The sequence below is a fragment of the Mus pahari genome, chromosome 12 (genome assembly GCF_900095145.1).
Source record: "Mus pahari chromosome 12, PAHARI_EIJ_v1.1, whole genome shotgun sequence".
Classification (NCBI taxonomy): domain Eukaryota; kingdom Metazoa; phylum Chordata; class Mammalia; order Rodentia; family Muridae; genus Mus; species Mus pahari.
Window position 1 is genome coordinate 62,833,365 of NC_034601.1, and position 24,301 is coordinate 62,857,665.

Here is a 24,301-nt window from a genome sequence, read left to right on the forward strand (position 1 = left end):
CATACTTTTAGATATAGAAAGTATGAATAAATTAAGATTCTGTCATTACATTTCCGACATTACCAAAATGGTCTATGATAATTGGTTTTTCTACATGTAAATTGAATGCAGATTGTCGCTGTAAAGATTCTTCAGTGTCAAGACTGGGTGCACTCATCAAGTAAAGCAACTTCAGATTCTGAATTCCTAGGAAAATAGATTTGATCCCAGTGAAATTTACTGTTTCTGGTAAAGTCATTTGAATTTCTCCTGTCATCACAAAGTACCAATATGTTATAGGTAACATGTTTGAATTCTCCAGCACTGTCAATGTTTAAACCTGTCTATCTTGCATATTACGTAGCAGGGCATCAACCTGACTCTATCTTTGCAGAATTTGTTGTGGTTTCTTCCCAGCAACTTCTAAATGGAGCAATTTGAGAGATAATGCCAGGAAAGAGAACAGAAAACTTTAAGTATGCTTTTAACTATCTTTCACAATAATACATAATTTGGAAAATGGAGAGGCAAGACTTATCTGTATCAATAAGGTTTTGTATATGGTCTTTATAGTTACTGTCAAAAAGATAAACACTATTTCTTCTCTCTAGGAGAATAACAAAAACATCAGGAAAAGCCTTCGCCTATGCATGCATATCGGTTGTCATTTTCATTCTTAGTGTCCAGTGGACCAATGATCAGGGTTCCTCAATAGAGTGGATAGCAGTGTTGTGATGCATAGCTGAGACCTCAGGGCACTTGGTCAATAGGCAGGTTTCCCATTTTGTGCTTAGAAAGGTAGGTTATCTTTATTCCAGTGTTGTTATATTTTCTTATGATTTCACATTGTTCATCTGCAAAGAGGAAAAATCAATACCCTTTGTATTTTATGCATTGCTGTCTCATTTCTTCCCCTAGATATTATCAAGTGAGTATTGAATCAGAATTAAAACTTGTGAGCCCCGAAGGAAAACCTGTTCTTTCTAATCCATAACAGAAATGGTGGTGCCACTTTTTAAATAATATGAGAGAAAGTTGGATATTGTAGTACATCTTCTAAAAAGCCTACTGATTTTTTTTAAGTATTTGGCCATATATCCCTGTGCACCATATGAAAAGAATTGCATTGACCTCATGTTACAAAGCAGTTAACAAGCCTGTGAGTATCTGAGACTTCCTCCATCATGTGGCTGGTAAAATCAAGCAACGTATTTACCACAGAGCCCATGCTTGTTTGGATGTCTCATGGTGCATTTTCCTTTATTTTGATGTTTTCCACGTGTGTTTGGATATGATAGCAGTGGTGAGGTTGGTGATGATTGTTGACTTCTATAACATTAAAACTTTGTTTCCTATAATTCTGGAGAAAACAAGTTGCATTAGAAATTGAACCAATGGATCATGGCATCCTACATGCTCTCCCAGTCCTCTCCTTTCCTACCTCACAGTCAACTCCTACATAGTCTTTCCAAGGAATTCTTCCTTGTTCTCTTTGTTACCAATGTTTGCAAAAAAGAACAGAACATTTTTTTAAAGTAAAATATAGGTATACAGGTCATCTTCTATTGTTGTTCTGTACTCTGGAGTGGAATAATTGTACCATGGTTGTGTATTTCAACCCCTCTACTACATCCAAGTTTACGGTATAATAGTGCATGCCAATGTTGAACTTCAAAAATCGTTTTAAGGCTTATCACCTGCTCTGTACAAATGAGTATCACACGGAAAGCATAAACAACAGGACAGTCACAGGTTTTGATGTCATCTGTCATTGTGCTGCTGGGGTGGAGATAGTCCTGATCCTGACATAGTATCCCCCTATCCAAATGGCATTTCAACTTTTCAAGGTCAGATGCTAAAAGGAGCCATCACAACTGGGGCTCCTGAGGGGTATGTGAGCACAGGCCAAAATATCTACAGCTAAAAGAACAGATGAGAAAATACATGGGTTTTACCTGAGATCTGAAAAATATGTTTATTGAACTGCTCCAAGATGTGCCTTTTAAAATGTAAATCCAGAGTGTGACATTTGTAAGCAGTGTACACGTTTCCTAATGAGCCAATAAGGTCATTTGGATGACTCACTGGAGTACGATTGCCGAAGGCAGAGCTGGGGCTGAGTTACTTGATTTAGAGAAGCCTTTGAAGTGCGGTTATGTAACACTGTTATATAGAACCAGGACTTCGTGAAACAAGTTAAAAAGCAAAGGAATTAATTTAGGATTAGCCACATGCTATGTTGTGTTAAGAGGGTACAGTACACGTAAAGGATAATTTCTAAAGAAGTCGAGTTGAGATTTTTATTTCACAGGTTATAAATGTTTGGGTAAAATGCAAACTGTCCGGACCAGGATTCCTGCTGAAATGTGTGACAGTCACTGGGAACGTATGCACACATCTTTCCTCTTTTGTTGTGTGACTGTATATTACCTCATCTTGCTGCTTATGTGAGCAGGGGGACGTAAGCAAATGGCAATTTTATACTTATTGCAGTTCTTTCTCATCTTTAGTTTTAAAGAATACAGGCACATATCTATTTGCACACATGAGTTGACAACAGTCCCTTAATCAGTCTTTAGATAATAATAGTACTTTTAAATTTTTCTTAGGGGTCTAGTTGATTATTTTTCTTTGCTAAACACTTTTTAGTAGTCCTGACATGAGCTAATACAACATTTTTTAGGTTGGCTTAATATATATTCATATGACTATAGGCAGCAATGAATAAGCATGACTTAATGGGTAAACGCAACTTTTTTAAAAGTGTGGTTTGGTGTGGTGATAAGGGATGGAGGGGTTGCTTTGTCCTCAGTATTCATTGCAGGGATGTGAAATGCTCAAGAGCGTTTCTGCAATGGATCTCTAATGCATCGATTATCGCCTGACCATGGAAATTCATACAGAACAGCTCCATCTAGATTTCTATCCTCACTTTCAAGCTTTTCTGTAGGAAAGTGGGTTTAGAAATATTATAACCTTTAAAAACAATACATATTTACTTCAAGTTATACTATCAGTAATTTAGGAAGGTGCTTGACACCAGCTCCTAAGAGGAAGTCTTACAGAGGCAACAAACTACTCTTAGGGACTGCCTACACGCCCCGCAGAAAATACACTCTGACTTTTTATCTCCCCATGGAACATTGTTACTCCTGCAGCCTCCAGACATGTGATTTGTTAGCTTTGTTATTCATAATTCTGATCTCTGTGCTAGAGTATTGTCTCAGATATGACCAGCTGGGGGCTATGGTCCACCTCAACCGTGTTTGGATTAAGAAAGTAGATGGTTGTCTTGTCGGTGTGTTCACTACCAAAGCACCTACTCACTCATTGTCCTAGTATGATGGTTGGAAGCTGACATGCTTGGAAGCCCTGAGAGTAGTATTAGGCTTATTATATTGTGATATATTTATTAGAATATTTGGAATCACCAGGCAGTCTTCCTCACTATGGTCTGAGCGCTTCTTTTTCCAAATTCTTTTTTATTTTCATGTCCGGTTCCCTGGTTTAGTAACACATAACGATTTCTCTCCGTCCCTTTACAACCCTATAACTGAATCTTATTTGCTCTCTGCTAAACCCCTTGTTTATCCCTATGCTGTTTTCCCAGCTTTGCTTCCCATCACATGCCTTCCTCTACACTGTGGCAACATATTGTGTTCTTCCTTTCCCTTCCCCAACTTCTTTATGAAATAGCCCCTTCTACCCAAGTCGGTTCTTCTCATTAATTCTCTTTTTTGCCATCCTTGCCCTGAAGAAATCATAGATCCTCGTAGATTCAACAGTTCACACTATGATGGGATTCCCTATTGACCAGCATGCTTTGGCCTCTGCTCCAGTAACCAACATCTATATGAGTGGCTGGCGATGGATGAATGTTAAAGCATACTGGGAAGCACAGACTGATTTTTAGACATCGAACTCAAACATGACCTTTGCAGCTTATTCAAATTAAACAGAACTACCTTGGTGAAGAAGTCTCTGTGCTTATTGTAAATTAGTGTCAGAAGTTAAATTTCCATAACATTTCATAGAGTTCCATTTACATTGCCCCCCCTCCCCAGCCTCACATTATGTCAGTAAGGCTGGTCAGACCTGATATTCCTATCCTTAATCTACATATGAGGATCAGAAAGACTCATAACTTTCTAAAGGTCAAAGTCCTGGTAAGTGAATACATGAAATTTAATCGAGTTTCTCTATTTCAGCACAGTTTTATATTTGGATAACATTTTTTTTTTTTGCCCTACAGAAATGCAGTTACTGTACATAAAGCATAGCTCACTAATTAGAAGGATAATATTACGTGTGCTCTCTTTTCCTCTTTGCAAAAGTTAATGGTTCCTCTACTAAGTCCTGTTTTGGTGGGGAGGATGAGGTAGGAAGCTGGCTGTCCTAAGGAGTCCTAGTTTGCAACATTTAGAATGACAGTTCAATATGAATGGGAAATGTTTTCCGCTTTATTGGCCCATAACTGATAAATTGATGTTGTATATACTTGAAGTATGAAAAATGCGTATTTTAATACACAGAGATATTATAAATAGTTGTTTCATTCAGCTTACATAGACTTGACCTTGGACGGTTACCTGCTGCATATCCATGTACATGTGTGGAGAGAGCACCTCTAGTGAAGGCCCACAGTTGGTCTTACCCTCAACTCTGTCCGTTAATAACTGAAGTCGTCATGCTGTGCATTGGGCCTCTGGAGTTTATTGACCAAAAGCCTTCCATTTTTCCTGTCTCACACCCACCCTGCAACCCCCAGTGATCACTGTTTGTCTTTCTTAAAAACCCAGCTTTTTAGATTCTCAGTATAAGTGATATCATTTAGTATTTGCTTTGCTGTGGCTGGTTCATTTCCCCTAGTATGATATCTTCTGGGTAAATGTTATTGCAAATAGTTTCTTGATGTCAAATATTCCATTACAGATAAACACCATATCTTTTATCCATTCCATTTTGGAAACTGAAGTTGTTTCATTTTCTTAGCTGTTGTGGACAGTTTGGCATGGGTTGCTGGCATCTACATATTCTTCAAACTGTTGGATTAATGTACTTTCACTATATACCTAAAAGTGGGGCTGGGAATTTGTGGTTATGGGTCATATTTATGTTTTTAACCATAGATGTAAGAACCTGTAGCCATACCACTTTGCTTCAAATCCTTGCCAAAGATTATTATTGGACTCTTGGTGGTAGCAATTCTAACACAGGTGTGGTAATGCACTACTTTTGGTTACTATTTCCCAAATTGTGATGTTGAGCACATTTGGTTTCATTCTCTTCTAAAAGGACATCCAGTTCTCCCACCACAGATTACTAGGTAGGTAAATTTCTCTTTACTGGGTACTCTTGGCACCACTGTCAATGATTGGTAGATTATGTGAATTTGTTCCCAGGCTCTCTGGTCTGGCTCTTTGGATTCTATATCTTTTTTAATGCCATTAACATGCTATAATAATATCACTACACTCTTATAATGAACTTTGAAACCAGAGAGTCTGATGGTTTCATCTGTGTTCTTCTTTCTCAGGTCGATGTCATCTACTCCAGATATCCTATGGTTTCATGTGCATGTTAAGATTTATTTTATATTTCTATGAATAATGTCAGTTGAGATAGGGATTGCCTGGTGGCTATTAATCTCTTTGGGAAGTGTGGACATTTAACAGTGTTCATTCCAATTAATGGACATAGGCTATCTCTCTGATGAGGTCACTTTATTTCTTGAGTATGTCATAATGTACTGTGTAGGTAATTTTGGCTGCTGTGGTTACTGTTGAATTATATGATTATGCATTCTCCAAATGTCATGGTAACCATAAAACAAAAACATAGAAAAACTCACTTAAAATAAAGCATAAGGAGAGAGTAATTTATGATTTTCCTATAAGAACAGAACAATGTAAGGATATCTACTGTCCCTTAGCCATATGTAGTATAATAAAAGAATTAGCTGTTAGGAAAGACAAGTAAATGTCATCTAAAGTGGGTATCTTGATACCTACATGTATTGTGCAGTATATTACATCCAAACATTTCTGCAATGAGTACAAATGCTATAATATTGTATATGGAAAAATAGACCTATTAGAATTAGCAAACTGATTTTATAAAATTGCTTTATGAAAAAAATTGTACATAAGTCAGTTGTAATTGTATATTAGAAATATATTCTTGAAATTTTTAAGAAAACCATGCTATTTTAAAAAATAATGTGTATTCCTGCTCCAGCACACATATTCACACCTACACATTTCTTCACTATAGTTTATGTGAAACTACCTCAGCCACGGTTCAGTCAGCTACCTAGTGCACTGGTTAGCAGCTAAATAGTAACATTCTGGACCGTTACAAGTGGAAGATGTGGTGGTTTGAATAGGGTGACTCATTGGAAGTGGCACTAGTAGGAGATGTGGTCTTATTGGAGAGGGTGGAGCCTTGTTAGTGGAAGTGCATCACTGGGGCAGGGGGTGGGCTTTGAGGGTCCTATGCTCAGGCTCCACCCAGTGTGGAATGAGAATCTCCTTTTGACTCTCTTTGCATCAAGATGTAGAACTCTCATCATCTCCATAACATGTCTGCCTACACTCTGCCATTCTTCCTGCCATGATAATAATGGACTGAACCTCTCAAACTGTAAGCCAGCCCCAATTAAATGTTTTTTTTTTTTTCCATAAGACTTGCCTTGGTCATGGTGTCTCTTCACAGCAATGAAACCCCACCTAAGTCTAAAGACTAATGTATTTCTCTGTTACTTCACATGATAAAAAAAAATTATATACCATAGACACAGTAATGAATTTTAACAGTTTTAAGTGTTTTGATGTTTATATACTTTAGAACAAAATGATAGAACTATATTATCAATGTGTATATTCTAACCTCACCTTTAAAAAGGTGACTTTTGTCTAGTCTTTTTGATATTCTGTGATTAAGTTGAATTACTTACTAAGAAAGCTAACCAAGCAAGCTGATGAAGGTCTTTAAATCTGTCATATCTTTAATAAATGTGTTACCATTTATTCCCATCAACTAAGAATCATGTAAAATGTCTTATTTCCAAGACTCATAGAAGTCAGTTATTATGTTGAGAATTAATTTTCATATTATTATGTACTTGTTTAACTGTACTGAGTTATATCAAAAGGATATCCATTACAAATCTAAAAAAGATTACAGAATACTTTTAAACATTTAAGCCTTACAGATAATAAAATAAAAATTTTGGGGATAGCATTTTAATCATAAATGAAGAAAATAGCTAATAAAAATTTTTTAAAGTAAAAATATGAAATTTGCCAAGTACTTGGGTAGATTGCTTCTTTATACAAATATAAAATTTAAATTCAGTAATGCGAGGGAAGAAAAGCCAAGTTGGTGTTTTATGACCAAAGCAATGGGAAGTTTAACAAGCATTGGTTGAGAGTGTGAATCCAGGGAGGAATGGCAAGAAGATGAGGAAAGATGGGTTCATAAATAACAACCTTAGTCCTCAACATCCAGGAAAGAAATACAGAAACATCTTACAGAGATTGAATCAAATGATGAGAATGATTATAAAACCGTAGTCATTTTAAAGTTCATAGTATCTTTTAAAAAATCAGTGCAATTTCAATAAAAATCCTTATAACAAATCAAAGCAAGAAAGTATAGGGCCATATTTAGTTTGTGATACGAGTGGCTGGAATAGGGTTTTCAAAAATGAGTCACTATTTTCAGAAAGACCATTTTCCATTTTGAAAAATTAAAAGTTTTAAATATCCAATTTTCCAAAAGCTGTGTGTGCTGATAGATAAAACTTTACTGCATGAATTTTTTTTATGACAAGTGAAACCTTAGATTCATTCTAGTTACAGTGGAAGAATTCGAAGAGAATTGTACCACTAAATTGACTAAATTGATGATAAATGTAAGGTAAAGTAGAAGTAGGCTATTTTTACAGTTTCCCTCTTCCAAGAGAACAGTATGCCATGCCCAAATCTATAATAGCCATAGCCACCACAGAGAGAAACCTTAGCAGCTTCCCTGTGCTAGAGGCTGGGCTAAGCACTTGGCTAGATTACTTCAGTTAAAAAAAAAGTCTCATTCCCTCCATAATTCACAAAGGAGAAGCCAAAGCTGATGAAAGTTAAGTAAACCTCAGAGATACAGAAAGTGGTGGAAAGAGCTGATTTCAGCGTAGGTTGTTGGATAGAAAGCCCACAGAGTGGGCTGCCTCCTATCCTTGGCTGACTCTATGGCTGTGGTGATGCATCTTAGTGCTTGTAATTATCCGTTATTTTCAGACCCTTTCAGGCACTGAACCATGTTTTCTATTTTGGTATATATGTATTCAATTTTGTTGCAAGCTTTTTGAACATAAATTTAGAGTAAGTTTGCTGCAGGGAGGGGGGCAGTTCATAAGCAGACCTACTCACATTTGCTGATTAACTGACTGGAGCAAGTGTTATGTAGAGGCCAGCTGTTCCTGCAGGAATTTCATCAGCCACTTCCATGTCTCATCATTTTGTAAGAGTTTCTCATTAAACCTAGAGCTTGCCTTTTTGGCTAGGTGTCCATCCAGCGAGTCTCTGGGTGGGTTGCTGAGATGTCCCACAAGCACTGGAAGTACAGTGCTTCCACACCCAGGTTGACTAGTGGATACGATCTCAGATCTCAGGCTGGCCTAGAAACCTTTCCCACTGAGCCACTTTTAACGTGGGGTCAAATCAAAATTAGTTCTCAGCTCAAAGGCACTATATGTTTTGGTATGTTAGGGATTTCTGTGCATAGTACAAACTGGCCTTGCTAATAAAGTTTCTGATTTGAAGGCAAAAATAACCTATTATGTTTCTTTTTAATTTCAAAATAATTGGTTTTGCTTCATTAGATTGCTGCAGTTAATGATGGAATGGACAGAGCATATTTCTAGAGGGAATGTAGGCTTGAAGTGTGGGCACTTGTGGTTGTGGTTGTTGCATTTCTCCTTTCTTGGAGCTGTTGAAAAGCAATGACCTTATTTAGTTGAAGTTACATAATCTCCCATGACAATGAAACATTGGTAAATAGATTAATGAGACATGGTCTATAGAGTAGATTTTTTTTCCTATTTGTATACAGATTTGTGTAGCCCTCTATATTTTGCATTGTCTTTCAATCTGCTATTTACCAATGTGTGTCCTTAAGCATACTCAAGAATAAACTAAATTTTGCCTGAAAATTTATTTCACAAAGCATACACATCCGTTAATTAAAATGGAAGATAATGACATTTGAGCAAGACGTCCTCTGAGCTTGCTTTATTGATATTCACACTGCAAGGTATCTAGAAATGCATAAGACATCGATCTTACAGGGATTGGAGTTTATTTTGTAGTCTAAAACCAGAAAGCTTTTGTTGATGAAACAAGTACACCCCAGCTTAGAATAGGAATACACTTCAGTTGGGCATATTAACTCCGGTTGTCAGTGTCATTTAAACTTCTGATAAAGACTTTGTTCTTAATCATAACTGCATACGTGGCTCACATGTAAAGCTTTTTCTCTTCCTAGGACTCCATAATTAGTTTAAGCTAATACAACTAAGAAAGTATTCCCCCAAAGAAAATTTGCAGTTTGGGCTTACTGTATTTTAAAATATTGAGCATAGTCAGAAGTAAATTTCCAATTTAGTTTTTACATTCTTACTCTACAATCATTTTAGAAATTATACAGCTATTGGAGGATTTTTCACTGAGGCCTAAGTGAGAATGTAGAAAATGCTTCCCTTACCGAAAGAAATGAGATCATACCTGGCAATTGTCATCAATGGTCTCAAAAGTCACTAAAATATCAGAACTCTGTTGTAAGAGTTAATACTTTAAAAAGAAAGATGGAAGTGCCTAAATGTATCACCACCACACACACACACACACACACAGACACATAAATGACACATACCCACATACTGCTAACACGTCACAAATCTCTACTGTCTCTGCTTAATGAAAGAGAACAAACACATCAAGAAAAGTTGTTTCTACAAATATTTTTAATACAATCTATACAAATTTTCTTTCATACAATTTGTCATGTAACTCATTATAAAATGAAAGGACAGATGTGGTTCAGATGTTACATCGCTAATACCTTATATTTTATGGGTTGTACTTATCAACAGATAAAATTCAGTCTGTGAAATGTAAAGGGGAGAGTGTATTTGAACATTATGGCAAATACCCAGTAGTTGTCTTCAGGCTATTGAAACCTAAAACCTTCCTTGCCTCTCAACAGTTGTTTGTATTCTACCAAACAGACATTTGGTTACTTGGGGTTACTTCAGTTAGAGTAGATCTTAGAGTCTTGACACTTTTTCTCCCTTGGGTATAGAGTCTCATTCCTGACATCATTCAGCTTACTTGAGTTATAATGGGTCATCAAATGAGTGTGCTCATGAAAGAATTAGATAAGAAGACAGTTGATTTCCAATTAATTAATGTCCTATCATATGTTTTTCACATGTCATCATGTTTTACATTGGGACGTGTCTTACAAGGAGTAGCACAGTTAAGCATTTCCCTTTACGAGAGGGATAGAAAATTCTTGTCTTAAATTGATGAGATTTCTTACAGTCAGAGGTATATACTAAGTCACTGGCTTTGCCATCTTTATGGCTGTCTGCCTTGGCAGACATCCCCCCCCCCTTTTCTGTCACTCAATTGGGAAATCCAGGGGCTGTACCTCACAAATAAATGGCTTCAGCTTTATCAATGGGAGTGAAGTGAGTTTGGCACTGGATGATAAAAATGATAGCTCTTTTCACATCAAAATGCTCACACTTGGAACAGACACTTTATCAAGTGCCTGAGCAAACACAGCAGCTTTTGAAGTGTTTGAAGAGCCATTCAATTTGAGAGTCTTCATGCCTTCACTGTTCCTTAATCTTATTAGTGTAGGCCTCTTGCAGAATAGGTTCTTCCTTGGTTTAAATTTAAGGACATAGATTATAAAAATAATGCTTAAAACTTCTTAACTACTTCAACCTGTTGATAGATATATCAAATACTTAGGAAGCTCTTGAATTTAAAATAAGAAGTCATAATATTTTAAAATGCTATCCAAATTGGCAGGAACCTATTTCATCCCCCCCCCTTTTTTTATACGAACGAGAAATTTCTATTTAAAATTCTATTATTCTTTTCTTATTTCATTTTCCAAAATTAAGCAAGGGAAAAAAAACAATGGGTTCACAAGTGATGGGTTTAGCGGATGAGAATGGATCTAAACTAACACAATAAACTGTTCCCAGTGTTGGAAGCATCTGTCTTTCACGTTTGAGTGTACTGACTTTGAGAGCCATTACTGAGGACCTTTCCTAGTTTTTTTCCCAGACTTTTTTTTTTTCCTGCCCGACCTTTATGCTTGAGTCCTGACTCCTGGGTTGAAGTCCTCGATAGTCAAACTGTGTCTGGGTTAAAATGTTTATCAGCCTCAGGCTTAATCAACAAATTATGCATTAACATATTAGTCCAGCTTGCCTTCCCCTCTCTGTGCGGACTGGCAGTTCTCCCTTTTCTCTTTCTTCCGCAATCTCTCTCATTGCATGTCTTTTTGTCTCTAGTCACAGACATGCACATGCATGATTGGTCTCCCTACTACATGGTGTGAATTATGTATAAACTACGACCATTCACTGATTGCTGTATCTTTCATGCTATCTTGTAGATTTTTATATAAATAGCTACTGAATGAGATAGCAAAAATAATTTACTCCCTGTTTTTCTTTTTTCTTTTTAATTTTAACTTGTTTTCCCTTATTTTTTAATTGAATTTTGACAATTTCAAAAATGCATACAATGTATTGTGACTCCCTGGTTTTCTAATGGAACAGCTTGCTCTTTGCAGTTGCATACTTGATAGTGAATTGGGATTGTCTTGAATAGTGGTTTAAATGGTTTATTTAGAACATCTTAGAAGAAGGCAGTTCTAAGTGTGGAATGTTAGCCATAGACATGGTTTTAGCAGCCTGTGGATATGTCCTAACAAATTAGGTTTATATTCATGTACTTTGAAAGCAAATTAAGAGGGTAGTTGAAAGTAGGTTAAAATTATTTGAACTGCATTTTTCAAAGTGTACTTCTTATATATATTTTAAATGAGATTTTAAGAGAGATTAACGGACATCTTAAACGAGAGAATATCTAAGCAAATGAAGTCAGAAGCTCCCAGAAGCTTCTCTTAAGGTCTTTGGCCAAATTTTAAGCAAAACCTTGTACAGGGAAAGTCCTTGATGATTGAATAATATACCATAGCAAAACAGAAGTAGAAAATGACTTCCCCATCATTATCTTTAGTATGTCACTTTGGAGAAACTTCTGAATGTAAGCACTATAGTTCCTTAAGGAAGCTATTATGTTCCCCAGGTGAAAAAGACACAAAGTTGGGTAATTCCCAAATTGGTTACAGAAGAGTTTTTTTCCTTAAAAATTATAGACCAACAAAAAGGAAAATGGCCAGCTGGTATTTTGAAACTGCTCTGTCTTTTTACAAGCTCAAATTACTGTGGCTCAAATTACACACATATAAAGTGGACGATACCTAATTTTAATAGGCTGGTCCCTTTCAGTGTCAAAGAGGAAAATGCCTGTTGTTCTTCCTGTATCACTGATTATGAAAATATATAGACAAAGGTGTACTGTTGAATTTTCCAATGGATTAGCATTACAACAACTGAAAATAGAATTTCTGTGCTCAGACAGTGACTAATGCATATGGATCCTGTGTCGCCTAAAATAATGCATCTGTCCACTCAGGGAAACCCTTATAGCACAGCTACCATTGGGTGCCATAGTGGAAAAGCTTCTAAGGAAAGACACAGAAGTTTCATGAGATGAGTGCTATTGATTGATGCCTTTTGTAGTCTTTACTGAAATTCTTGTTGCTAACCAGTAATTTGTGAATAATTTATTTCAGTAGTTATGAAAGTCATATTCTGGGGCATTTGTCTCAAAACTGTGACTTTTTAGACATCCATCCATGCTTTTGGTGTGCTAAAATGAAGAATAGATCTAAACTTTATTTTGGTCATTCCTTGATGTTTCCCTGATTTACTGTGTCTACAGTCATGTTCATCAACATAAAACTTCCTAGTAGGCTTAAGTCATTTCATCTGCATTGATATTAGGGTGCGCTGGTCCGTTGTAGCCTGGAAAACATCATTTGAATCCTCACCACCCCACCTCCTTTGAGCACACTAGCACCCTGATCATCAACATCAATAGGAAACTAATCACACTGACCTGGCTTGATCCAGACAGCGCCGCTCCTTACAGCACATTTCCTGTGGTGTGTCCATCTGCATCTCTGATCCAGACCAAGGTTTACAGAGGATAGAAATGATGGGCCATTGATCATCGCTCACACGCATGAATATTAGGATCTCTTTACAGTATGAAAAGCGCACAAGCATTCTCGGTACTGAAGGTTTATATACCAGGAAAAGAAAACTAAAGTTCCTTAGTACTATCTGCATTCAGCATAAGGCTAGATTAAAAAAAAAAAAAAAACAACTCTCTAAGCACTGATACGTATTTACTTGTGGATTTTAATGTCAAGTACCATTTCTAGATATTTTTGGTTAATAAAATAGCCTCTGGTCGTCTTCTGTAACAGTAGCCATGGTGATAACTCACTATGAATACATGCTAGTCTGAGAGGACACTGGGATAGTATGTGGGAGAACCTATTTAATCATCAGTAATTCGAGGAGGGAAATGGATGTTAAGTGATCGCAGATTCCATGACTGTCACACAAATCCACCTGTGGTAGTGACCGTGGATTTACCTACTTGTGCTGTCTAGAACCAGATAGTTGGGGTAAGCTACACTGGGCAAACTTCCAGCCATACTTTCTTTATGTCATTGTTTGTCCGCCTGATATTCAGGCTCTAAAAAATCCTAATGAATTCAAAAACGAGGAAGGAATAAAAAGTTCTTCCAAAGGAGAATCAATGTATGCATGAATGTGTGTCTTTTATAGTACATTTAATGCATTTTAAAAACAGATGTAAACTTTATATGCCCCAGTACAGGGGAACACTAGGGCCAAGAAGGGGGAGTGGGTGGGTAGGGGAGCAGGTGTGGGGAGGGTATAGGGGACTTTTCTGATAAAAATCGGAAAAACAAAAACAGATGTAACTAACAAAGTGATTAAGTATCACAACTATAGATTAAGTGTTTGGTTTTTCTGGGTAGAAACATTACCACTGAGCCCCATTTCTCTTCAGTGAGGAGCAAAATGTCAGACAGAGGATGGGTTTTTTCCAGAGCAAAGGAGATCCTAACAATAGGGAAACTCAGTACCAGGCTGCATGCTGTCCCAATGGATTTGATGGCGTATACATGAAACCTTGTGGGGAGGCGCTAGATCATGGAACTCTTTCAAACAGGAGAACTTCCGCAGTGTTTGAGAAGGAACACGTTCACAGCACAAATGATTTAACATTATTTAGAGTGTGTTTATGATGTCTCCTTCCACGTTTGTGCAGTTGTGAATTCCTTGACGGAAGCTATACATTCAAAATTGTGCTAGATTCTGATGCGGCGGACTACGGAGGACATCAGAGACTGGACCACAACACTGATTACTTTGCTGAAGCTTTTGAACATAATGGACGCCCCTATTCTCTTCTGGTAAGTAAAAGTCTGTAGATTATTTTCATTCCACTTTAATTCTTTAGTTTCGTAGTTTTGGTTTTGTTCAAAGAAACAACTCTTTACTAGTAACAGGACAGAAGCAAAAAGATAAGCAAAACAGGAAACTGTGGTGAGAGACACTGGGTCTTAGGAATAATAAGACTGAAGGCTATTTGGCTATATTTAGAAGAAATGTTGATAGAATTTCAAGTTATCTCTCTGGGCTTGTGGGGACAGGTTTGCATTTTTTTTACAACCATGTATAGTCTTTATGTAACAATTTAATTATTGCTTTCTCTGTAGTATATTTCATTAACTGGATTTGTACATTATTGTCTATGTAATGAAGTTTAATTTAAAACATCTCGATGAAATACATGATTTATACCTTTTCTGTCAATTAGTAAATTGAGAGCCGTTTTCTTTGTAGTTATAAATTCTCTCAATTATTCATGCATCTGAGAAAAGCTTTTTATCATATGAGTTTTGGTGCACTGCAGTGTTGATGATAAGATGCTTCCTTCAAATACTAAGTTTCCCTTGTTAGAAGATGCAGAGTTAAGCAGCATGTTAGACTGGGGGAGATTTTGCATTTAATTTATGGACGAATGGTAGGCTTGGGTTACATATAAATCATATTTTCCTCCCTTTTGCTTTTCCTGGCTGATCATGTGCCTGCCGTTCCATCCCCCACTCTCTCTTCCTCTGTCTCTTAGACCTTCACTGTTCTCTTTCACTCTGAGAGGTTTTCTCTTACACTCCTACCCTCAGGAAATAGCTAGCCAACATGTGGCTATATCATAGCAAGTAAGCAGATTTTTATAAATTATTCACATTTCAAAAGTTTATAAGCTAAGCCTTAAAGCCTGTATGGTACCCCTGGGTTCCATATTCACACTCTACCCCACCACTTGAAGTGGCACAAGCCACCCACTTAGTAAAGCACTTTATCCTAGGCAGAACAGATCAGCCAGAAAAATGCATGAAAAGACTGCAGTGCTGAGAGCTGGGGAGTGGGGTAAGCACAGTGGCCAGGCGGACACAGCTGTTCTCCTTGTGTGTTGAAAGCCCCGATGTAGGTTTAGGTGGAGACAGAGGGACCGTGTCTGTATGTAGTCTGTGTGTACTGGTACTATCAGATTACACTTTTGAAGAACTGAAGAACTACAGCTATAACCTGTCAAGGCATTCAATTGTGACATGAGCAATAAGATTGATAAAAATAGTTCCATAAGTGAGTGAGGAAATTACCTAAAAGATGTGGAATAACCAAAAAGGTAAAAGACTCCTGAGGGGTTGGAGAGATGATTCAGCTCACAAGGAAGGACCCGAGAAGTGGCAGCCTGTCGCAGTAAAATGGAACTTTATCGACTGGAGTTTGACAGGAGGAGTTTGAAAGATTTAGCAAACTTCTTTTATAGGTAGACTTATCAAACGTTCCTGTACCTGAACAGAATTTTGCTAGGGAAAGGCTCTGTTGCTATGCTGAAATAATGAGGGAAAAAAAAAAAAACCTTCCGTGGAAGAGACCAGGAATCCAGTGCCTTGGCAGCCACTTTCCAGTTAAGCACTTGAGTAATTTACCATGGCCACACCTGTTTTCCTTGTCTGTTCTCTCTATACCAAGAGATTCTTAGGAAACCTAAATCCATTAGTATGGCCAGGCTTTTTAACAACCGCCAAAGGTCCTCCTCCCTGTCTTTAAGTCCTGATGGCCATGTTTTGACACATTATGCCATTTTAATATCATGAACATATCAAGACAGGAAGTGCCTTGAGAGTGCTTAGTTACAAATACCTTCTCCCAAGTTGGAAGACATTGTTTTCATTGATAAGCACTCACAGTTTTTGGTGTAGGTAGAAAATATGTTATCATCCATTCAATGTTTTCAAGAGAAAAATACTCTGACATAATTAAAGACCAGTCAATGAGCCAGTGTTGGTGGCGACCGGGTTACTTTCCGAGCCAGCCAGTGTTACTTTCCGAGCACTATTTGCAGTGACCATGCAGACAGGTCACAGTTTCTGAGTGAGCAGGGTGAATGGGGATTCTCCCTTCCTCACCAGAGTTCTTAAGGACCGTGTACAATACACCTGTGATCCGCTTCAGTCAGTGTGGAAGATCCTGCCTTTCTTACAGCAGAGCCTGCTTCTCTGAGAACAGAGATGCTTGAGAAAGCATCTGTCTATAACATCAGGTTCCAGATATAGGGATCACTGGAAGAAGTCCAAATGAACCAGTTATATAAATATATACATATAAATACACACATATGATATATGTGTGTATGTGTACACACACACAAAACAAGTTACACTTGCCAATTATCTGTTAAGCAATGAGGGCAAAGGGCAGGGGACAGGAAATTGCATAAACAGAAGCATCTGTTACAGGATGCCTCATTAGAGTTGGAAGTCCCTCCTAACGTGATATGTGAGTGCTGGAATCCAATTAAGTGCTTGAAAGTGACCCTCGGTGTACTATGGCTCATACCAATAAGATCAGCTCTGTGTACAGCAGTCCCGGGATAATAAAAGGAAAAGTAACTCTAAGTTTCCCTCATCCCATGACATTTCTGCCCATCACAAAACCAGTTCACAGCATTTGCTGAAACTTAATGTGCAAGCTCAGTAATCCACGGGATCTGCTGAGTAGGTGTCAAATCTGCTTTCAAAGACAGCGACAAACAGAGCTCAGAGGCATCTTAAAATACACCTGCATCCTGCAGCATCAGCAGGTACGGCCCAGGCTCTGCCTGCGATTCCTCACTGAAAACCAGAAAAGCAGAGGTAACGGAATTCACACCACCGCTGAAATGCTTTTGGAGAGTCAGAGAGTCGGGGCACCCATAGCTGCAGAAGCAGTAGGGCAGAATTCCTCCAGCCTGCTGTGCTGATGGCTTGGGGAAGCTCCATTTATTTTTAGCAATTATTTAGCATAATTATTTCTCTATATTCTAGTTTCTGGCATGGGAGTCCATATGTTAGCCTGTATGTGAATGGAACTGTGTTGGGTGAATAGACCCCCTTTCCCTTCTCTGGCTCCTAAGTTCAAATTTCACAGTGTAAAGGAATGCACTGGAGTTCAAGGCGTCTTTACAGCCACTCTGAGGATGGTCACGGTGAGGGCGTGGCTAACCTAGGAGGCTTGGCATTAATTCCTTGGTCAGCTTGACACCTTCCCAACATGGGGTTTGTTGGCACCTATTCTAAATCTGGGGATGTGTAAGGATTTGGTTCAAATGGAGGATAGATGTATTTTCTATTGTCACTCTTTTATAAGTATTGAAAATACAATTTAATACAGTTGGAGCATGTCTTTGGCATGATCTATGGAAATGGTCACTTATTTTAGAAAACAAAAGCACTTAATTCTTAAGAGTTTTGTTTCCTTAATATTTATAAATTTGTGTGTCCTATATAGAATTGTGTATACAATTATATAATATATAGAATTTAAATTGATATATATGTATATAATATATTGATAATATATATAAATTGATATATATGTATATAATATATTGATAATATATATAAATTGATATATATATATATATATATATATATATATGTTACTTTTCTCCTAGCTCTTAATATAAAACAAGGGCTACTTATACCTTTTTCATAGAAAGTACTTGTAAACTAACACGTGTATACAAAAACTAAAATTACTTTAACAGTCACTTTTTAAAAGAAATATATTAACTAAGAGGCCTGGCTTATATTTCAGTAAAGAATATTTTCATCCCGCCAATATTATATCTGAACGGGTTGTTACTAAGTTTAACACTTTCTTATATATTTTCAAAATTTTCTGGGTAGCGTTATGTCTTTTTTTATTTTAAAATGTTGTCATTACAATGTTTAGACGCCTCGTTTTCCAAAATTATGGAACCAATTTTGGAACTCATTGATGATCCTGAAGAAAACTAACACAGGACGGCTCACTATGAGGTCATGTGGTTTTGAGATGCACTAGGGGTTACTGCAGTAATTAAGCCTTTCTGAGCCAGCCCCAAAAGTGGGTAGAGTTGCATGTATTTGACTCTTAGTAAATGATTTGAATGCCACTTCCTTTGGACCAGGTCATGATGACTGTGACGTTCATGGACGTGTATCACAGCGTCTCATTTGCTCCTCACTATAACGTGTATACGGCTGAAAGCCTAATAGGATATGTTTTATAGTACATATGGTCTATAATGTATATACTAAATCTTTTCTGAATATGTATACCTAGATATAAGTTATATTTAAACATATCTAAACATTTATGCTTTACTTCTGTCTGTGTCTCTCCTCTTGCCATACAAATCAAAGACATTTTGGAATTTAAATAGTGAGAGGAGAGTTACAGAGCCAGTACTGATAAGTTGAGTTTTAGCAAGAGGCCCAAATCATGTTTCTAATGATCTCATCATAAGGATCAACACTGATTATCTTCAGCATTTAGTATAATTGGCAGTCATTTCCAAATGACTGAGAAACTTGGTTTATATACAAAGAAATCCAATAACAAAATAAAACTCAAAAAATTCATAAATAGCCAGAGTAGGGAAAAAAATCACTTGCCTATAGAATTTTTTATGCTATTTATAACACAAAGGCTCCAGAGAAATATAAACACACTGTGGTAATTAACATTGCAGTGAGAAGTATAATTATATAATATTTCTGTTAAAGATATTATGATTACCAACTGAAGGGTCTTGAACAGGTAGTATTGTTCTATCTGTGTGACTGGAATTGGGATCGTAAAGTTCCTTAAACACAGTGTTCAGCATCATTTAGAGAGAATTCTCAAAGCATTTTTAAATCATTTCAATGCCAAAGTGGCAAAGTCAATGCATATGTTGCAGTCTTGAAATTCTTATGTCCTCTTGTTTCCAAATCTTAAATTTGAACTAGCTAAAACATAAAAGGATCCAAAGAACAGAAGCCTCCTTAAAAACGATGCTTATTATTTATATTCTAGTAATAAATCACTATGAATCAAACAGTAGCTACCACAATTGCCTAGAATCCAGCTAACAGGTTGAGTGGAACTCTTCTGATGTTTCGCTGTGCTGTTCACTGAGAAGAACTGATCATTGTTCATCACCAGCCTGATTAATGTGTCTCATTGCAACTCCTCCAGACTGAATTGCCAGGTCCCTGTGGCCCATATTATGGGACAAATCTTCTCACAGTGATTTTTTTTTTAATTATCCAATCAGATTTATATAGCAATAAGATCACAATTTACAAGGTATCAATACAATAATTTCAGAGCCAATTGATAATGAAAAAGGTTTACCCCAATTATTCTAACCTGGTGAAAATCTTAGCTACTTGTGACTGTTTAAAACGATGAGGGATCAAGATTTTTGGAATTCCTGTCCTCTGTCTCCATGTTGGCTTCTTCTCCTTCTTCCCTCCTGCTACCCCTCTCTCTCCCCTAGCTCCTAGCTCCTGTCTCCTGGAGAGGAATGTAAACTGCCTGCTTTCTGGTGCTAGGTTGAAATCTTGATTGTTCTTTGACATAAGATTGTTTGTGGCAGAGCCTGGTATCTTACCTATAAGTGAAACTCAGGATCTGTGATCCTAACCCGTGGACTACAATCCCTTAGATGTTTACCCTTTAGAGGGTCAGATTACTGTAAATTTGTTCCAGTGAACTTACCTGAAGGTCAGCCCCGTTGTTTCTTCTCCTTTGCTTTGATGGGTTTTCTTTTGTCAGTGACTTCATTGTAGGACATTTTCAATCCCTTGGATCAGAACTTTTCTGAATCTGTGGAGGACGTCTACCTTATATATGTACAGCTTCCCTTTGTTGGAAGAATTTTCTACATCTTACTTTAATCTGTGTCTTAGCCAAGAAGAATACACTGGATGAAATGAATTGCAGGAGCTGTTAAATTCTAATATGCTTTAAAAGTTAATAGTCATTAATTCAATGTGTAAATTATAGGTAAAAAGATTTTGGCATTGAAATGCTTGATTTCCCCACCTGTAATAACTAGGGATGTGATATTTACCTTTTCCAAAATACTTGATGACAAATCAGATCGTGACACTGGACCAAGTAGGGGCTATTGGCATTTGTTAAATTTTAAACAGAGAATATTATTTTCCAAATGACTGTTACATTTAAGGAAGGATGAGAAAATTGCCTCTAGCCATTGCATTCATAGCATAATTTTACTTAAAGTACATCTTTTAACATGAGCTATCTTTTTTTTTTTTAAAGATTTATTTATTTATTATATGTAAGTACACTGTAGCTGTCTTCAGACACTCCAGAAGAGGGCGCCAGATCTTGTTACAAATGGTTGTGGGCCACCATGTGGTTGCTGGGATTTGAACTTAGGACCTTTGGAAGAACAGTCGGGTGCTCTTACCTGCTGAGCCATCTCACCAGCCCATGAGCTATCTTTTAATGTTTAAAACTAGCCACTTCCATTGGTCTCTCTGACTTCTTTTATAAGCATAATTGGGATTCTTTACTATAGATGTCTTAGACAAGAAATAGTGAGGTCATTTGCAAAGCTAAAGGGAAATGAGATTATTTTTGTTTTTCTTCATAAAGCCATGTTTCTTGTCATTTTTAATTTGGTTGTAAACTATAAGAGACATTTTTAAACTGTCAAGTGCTTGTGTAGAGGTGAAATAACTGAATATAGCAAAATATTAACAAAGAAATGGAGAGAGGTCTCATAATGATATCAGTGATCTATAATTATTATTTTATTATTTACATTGCTATTTCTTAAGTGTGTTATATAGAAAATAAATCAGGTCACACAGTTCATTAGTTATAAATTTTATAAAGATTATTTTATAAGTAGTTATATTAGAGGACTTTTTGGAAGTGTGTTCCTCCAGTAGTTAGAGTTATTTTTTTAAATGCAGCCATTATTTGGACCCAACTTTCTTAATGGCACCGGATAGCTGTGAAAGATTAAGAGATATTTTACTCCCACTTCCTTAAAGCAGTAAGAGGATAGATATCTGGAAAGAGAAAGAAAGAAAGGGAACAAAGGAAGGAAGGAAGGAAGGAAGGAAGGAAGGAAGGAAGGAAGGAAGGAAGGAAGGAAGGAAGGAAGGAAGAAGGAAGGGAGGGAAACGAATACATAAATTACGTGAAAGAACCCCAAGGGGAGTGGAGAACATTCAGTATGTGGTGTTGTCCTAGGGAAACCTGGCCATGGAGCTAGGGATTGCTAAGACCTGAAAGCTATAGAAACTGGAGAACCAGGGAAGAGTTTAGAGCATAAGATACCTTCCAGACAAGATTCAGAGGCGTAGCTGTAGTGGGAGTCTGTGATTGAAACCATAAGGGCAGATCGCAGTTAGATAGTAGTGTGGAAAGGGCATGGCCTATCTCAGAGAACTGGTCCTTTATTTTGTTTGTTTCTTATTTGTTTTTTCTTTAATTGGGTTAACTTTATTGAGTACCTAACTGTTGTATTTAGTCTTCCAATCACAACAACGATGTGAACTGCGCGCAGCCCTTGTGCACCAACAAATAGTGAGATTTAAATTTAAGAGAGCCCTTTACTTAGTTCCTGGTAGGAATTGAATCTTTTGTAAATAGTTTGGAGCCCTCTAGTGGCTACTGTCGTAATAGCCTTTGCTGCCAAAACTGCTGAATGAACCTGCGCCTTCTGATGGCTGGTAGAATTTGATGAATCACTGTGATCATAGTCCTATGAGAGACTGCGTGGTATATATGTCACTTTGATGTTACGACAGTTTGTTCAACATTTCTTTTAATTACACTGTTGTGATTGTGTTGACAGGTGTACATTCCAAGCCGAGTGGCTCTCATCCTTCAGAATGTGGATCTGCCAAACTGAAGAGACCTGAACTCAGCCCATCTCAGGCTGATGCGTTGACGCTGATCCTCCTCACAGTGTTGATAGTGTGGTGAAAGCTTTGCAAAACACTGCTGTCTAGCCAAAACATCAGGCTGGAATTCAGCGTTGGAATATGCAAACATATAAGTTGCTTATGAAGTAGAAGGATGTGCTTAAAATATTAGCAACATCTATTTCAAAGCCATCCAAGAAATTAGAATTTGCAATTGAAGTGTAACACGTGATCATTTTAAAATATTACTTTACTGGCACAGTATTCGATTCTTTAATTTTAAATTTGAATTATTCATCAGGCATGATTATTTGGGCTGTAGTAAAATTATTTTTTTGATAGATATTTGGTGGCCTTATTTGTTCTAATATCTACTTGTCTGAATGATGAGGTACTGAGTTTGTTTCTTTGCTTTGTTTTTAAATTGTGTTAAAAATACTGTACTAAATATGTAGCACTAATATAAAAATCTTATAAAAGATAATATAAAATTCTTATCTGTGCCTCACTTTGCATTAAGGTTTATCTTAATCTCCTGTCCGTATACTATTTCAGTAGACGCTGATATTTCTGTCTTCTGAAGATTTGAGGTGGTCGTTGTAGCATTTCTGATAATGTCTTTCACTTTAATAAATTAAAAAAAATACGAAACTGTATTGACTAACGTGTTTTTTATTGTGTTATTATAAGGAATGATTTACAAGAATTCTTAGTGAGCTTTATTTCAACTCGGATGTGTTCTCCATGTAGATTCACATATGTATAATGGACCAGAACGTTAATTACTTTTCTAACTGGTGGAAGCATTATGTAACTTGAAATCAGAGTAACCAGGGTCCTGGGAGGTGGCTCAGTGGCCTAGAACACTTGTAAAAGCTGGAAGACCTGTGCTCAGAGGTTGGGGAAATTATTCAGTGGTTATTCAGGTATTTAATGATGGACTGCCTCTGTAGATGACCTAAGTTTAGTTCCCTGAACCACACTGGGTAGCTCACAACTGCCTAGGACTCCAACTACATTGTCTCCAATGTAACTTTCTGGCTTCAAAGATTAATCAAACTCATATGTATATAACTACACTCAGGCACATATACATAATTAAAAATAAAATCTTTAACGAGAGATGATGCAAGTTCAAATCCCTAGAACTCACATTAAAACTAGGACTTACCGTGTACATGCCCTGTCTTAAAAGACAAGGTGAATGGTGACAGAGTAAGACTCCTACCATCTTCTTCTGACTTCTACGTGCATGATAACAGACATACTGTCTCACACACACTATAAAGCCCTGCACAGTGTGCAAACATAAACAATTTATTAACTATGAAGAGACAATCATATTAATGAATTTGGATATCTAAGTTATTCCACTTTAAATCAGAACCTTTAGAAACTGCATTGACTATCTCAGTACAAACTCTAAAATTTGCTTTTTTGAGTCTCAAATAATTTGTGTGTAATTTATGCACCGCAAATAATGATGCATTTCTGAGAAATGTGTTGTCTTTTTTTTATTTTTATTATTATCAATTCTTGGTTTTTATTTTGATTTTGCCTGATTATTCATAATTAATAAAAATTGCTTGGAAATGGGGGAAGGGGTGTAAATGGGATCAAAATTTACTGTGCATGGATATCTTGGTGAGGGTTTCTATTCCTGCACAAGAAGCAAGTTGGGGAGGAAAGGGTTAATTCAGCTTACATTTCCACATTGCTGTTCATCACCAAGGAAGTCAGGACTGGAACTGAAGCAGGCCAGGAATCAGGAGCTGATGCAGAAGCCATGGAGGGATGTTCTTTATTGGCT

The 24,301-nt window shown here is 37.0% G+C and overlaps 1 protein-coding gene across 1 annotated transcript in view; it reads left to right on the forward strand.

Annotated features, from left to right (window-relative positions):
* The window catches only part of Gbe1 (1,4-alpha-glucan branching enzyme 1), a 231,774-nt gene extending 208,629 nt beyond the window's left edge, over positions 1–23,145 (forward strand). The window contains exons 15-16 of the mRNA XM_021209248.2: positions 14,517–14,634; positions 22,422–23,145. Coding sequence (XP_021064907.1) covers positions 14,517–14,634; positions 22,422–22,478 — 175 coding nt within the window. The 3' untranslated portion in view covers positions 22,479–23,145. The remainder of the gene's footprint in view (positions 1–14,516; positions 14,635–22,421) is intronic.
* Positions 23,146–24,301: the final 1,156 nt, after the last annotated feature.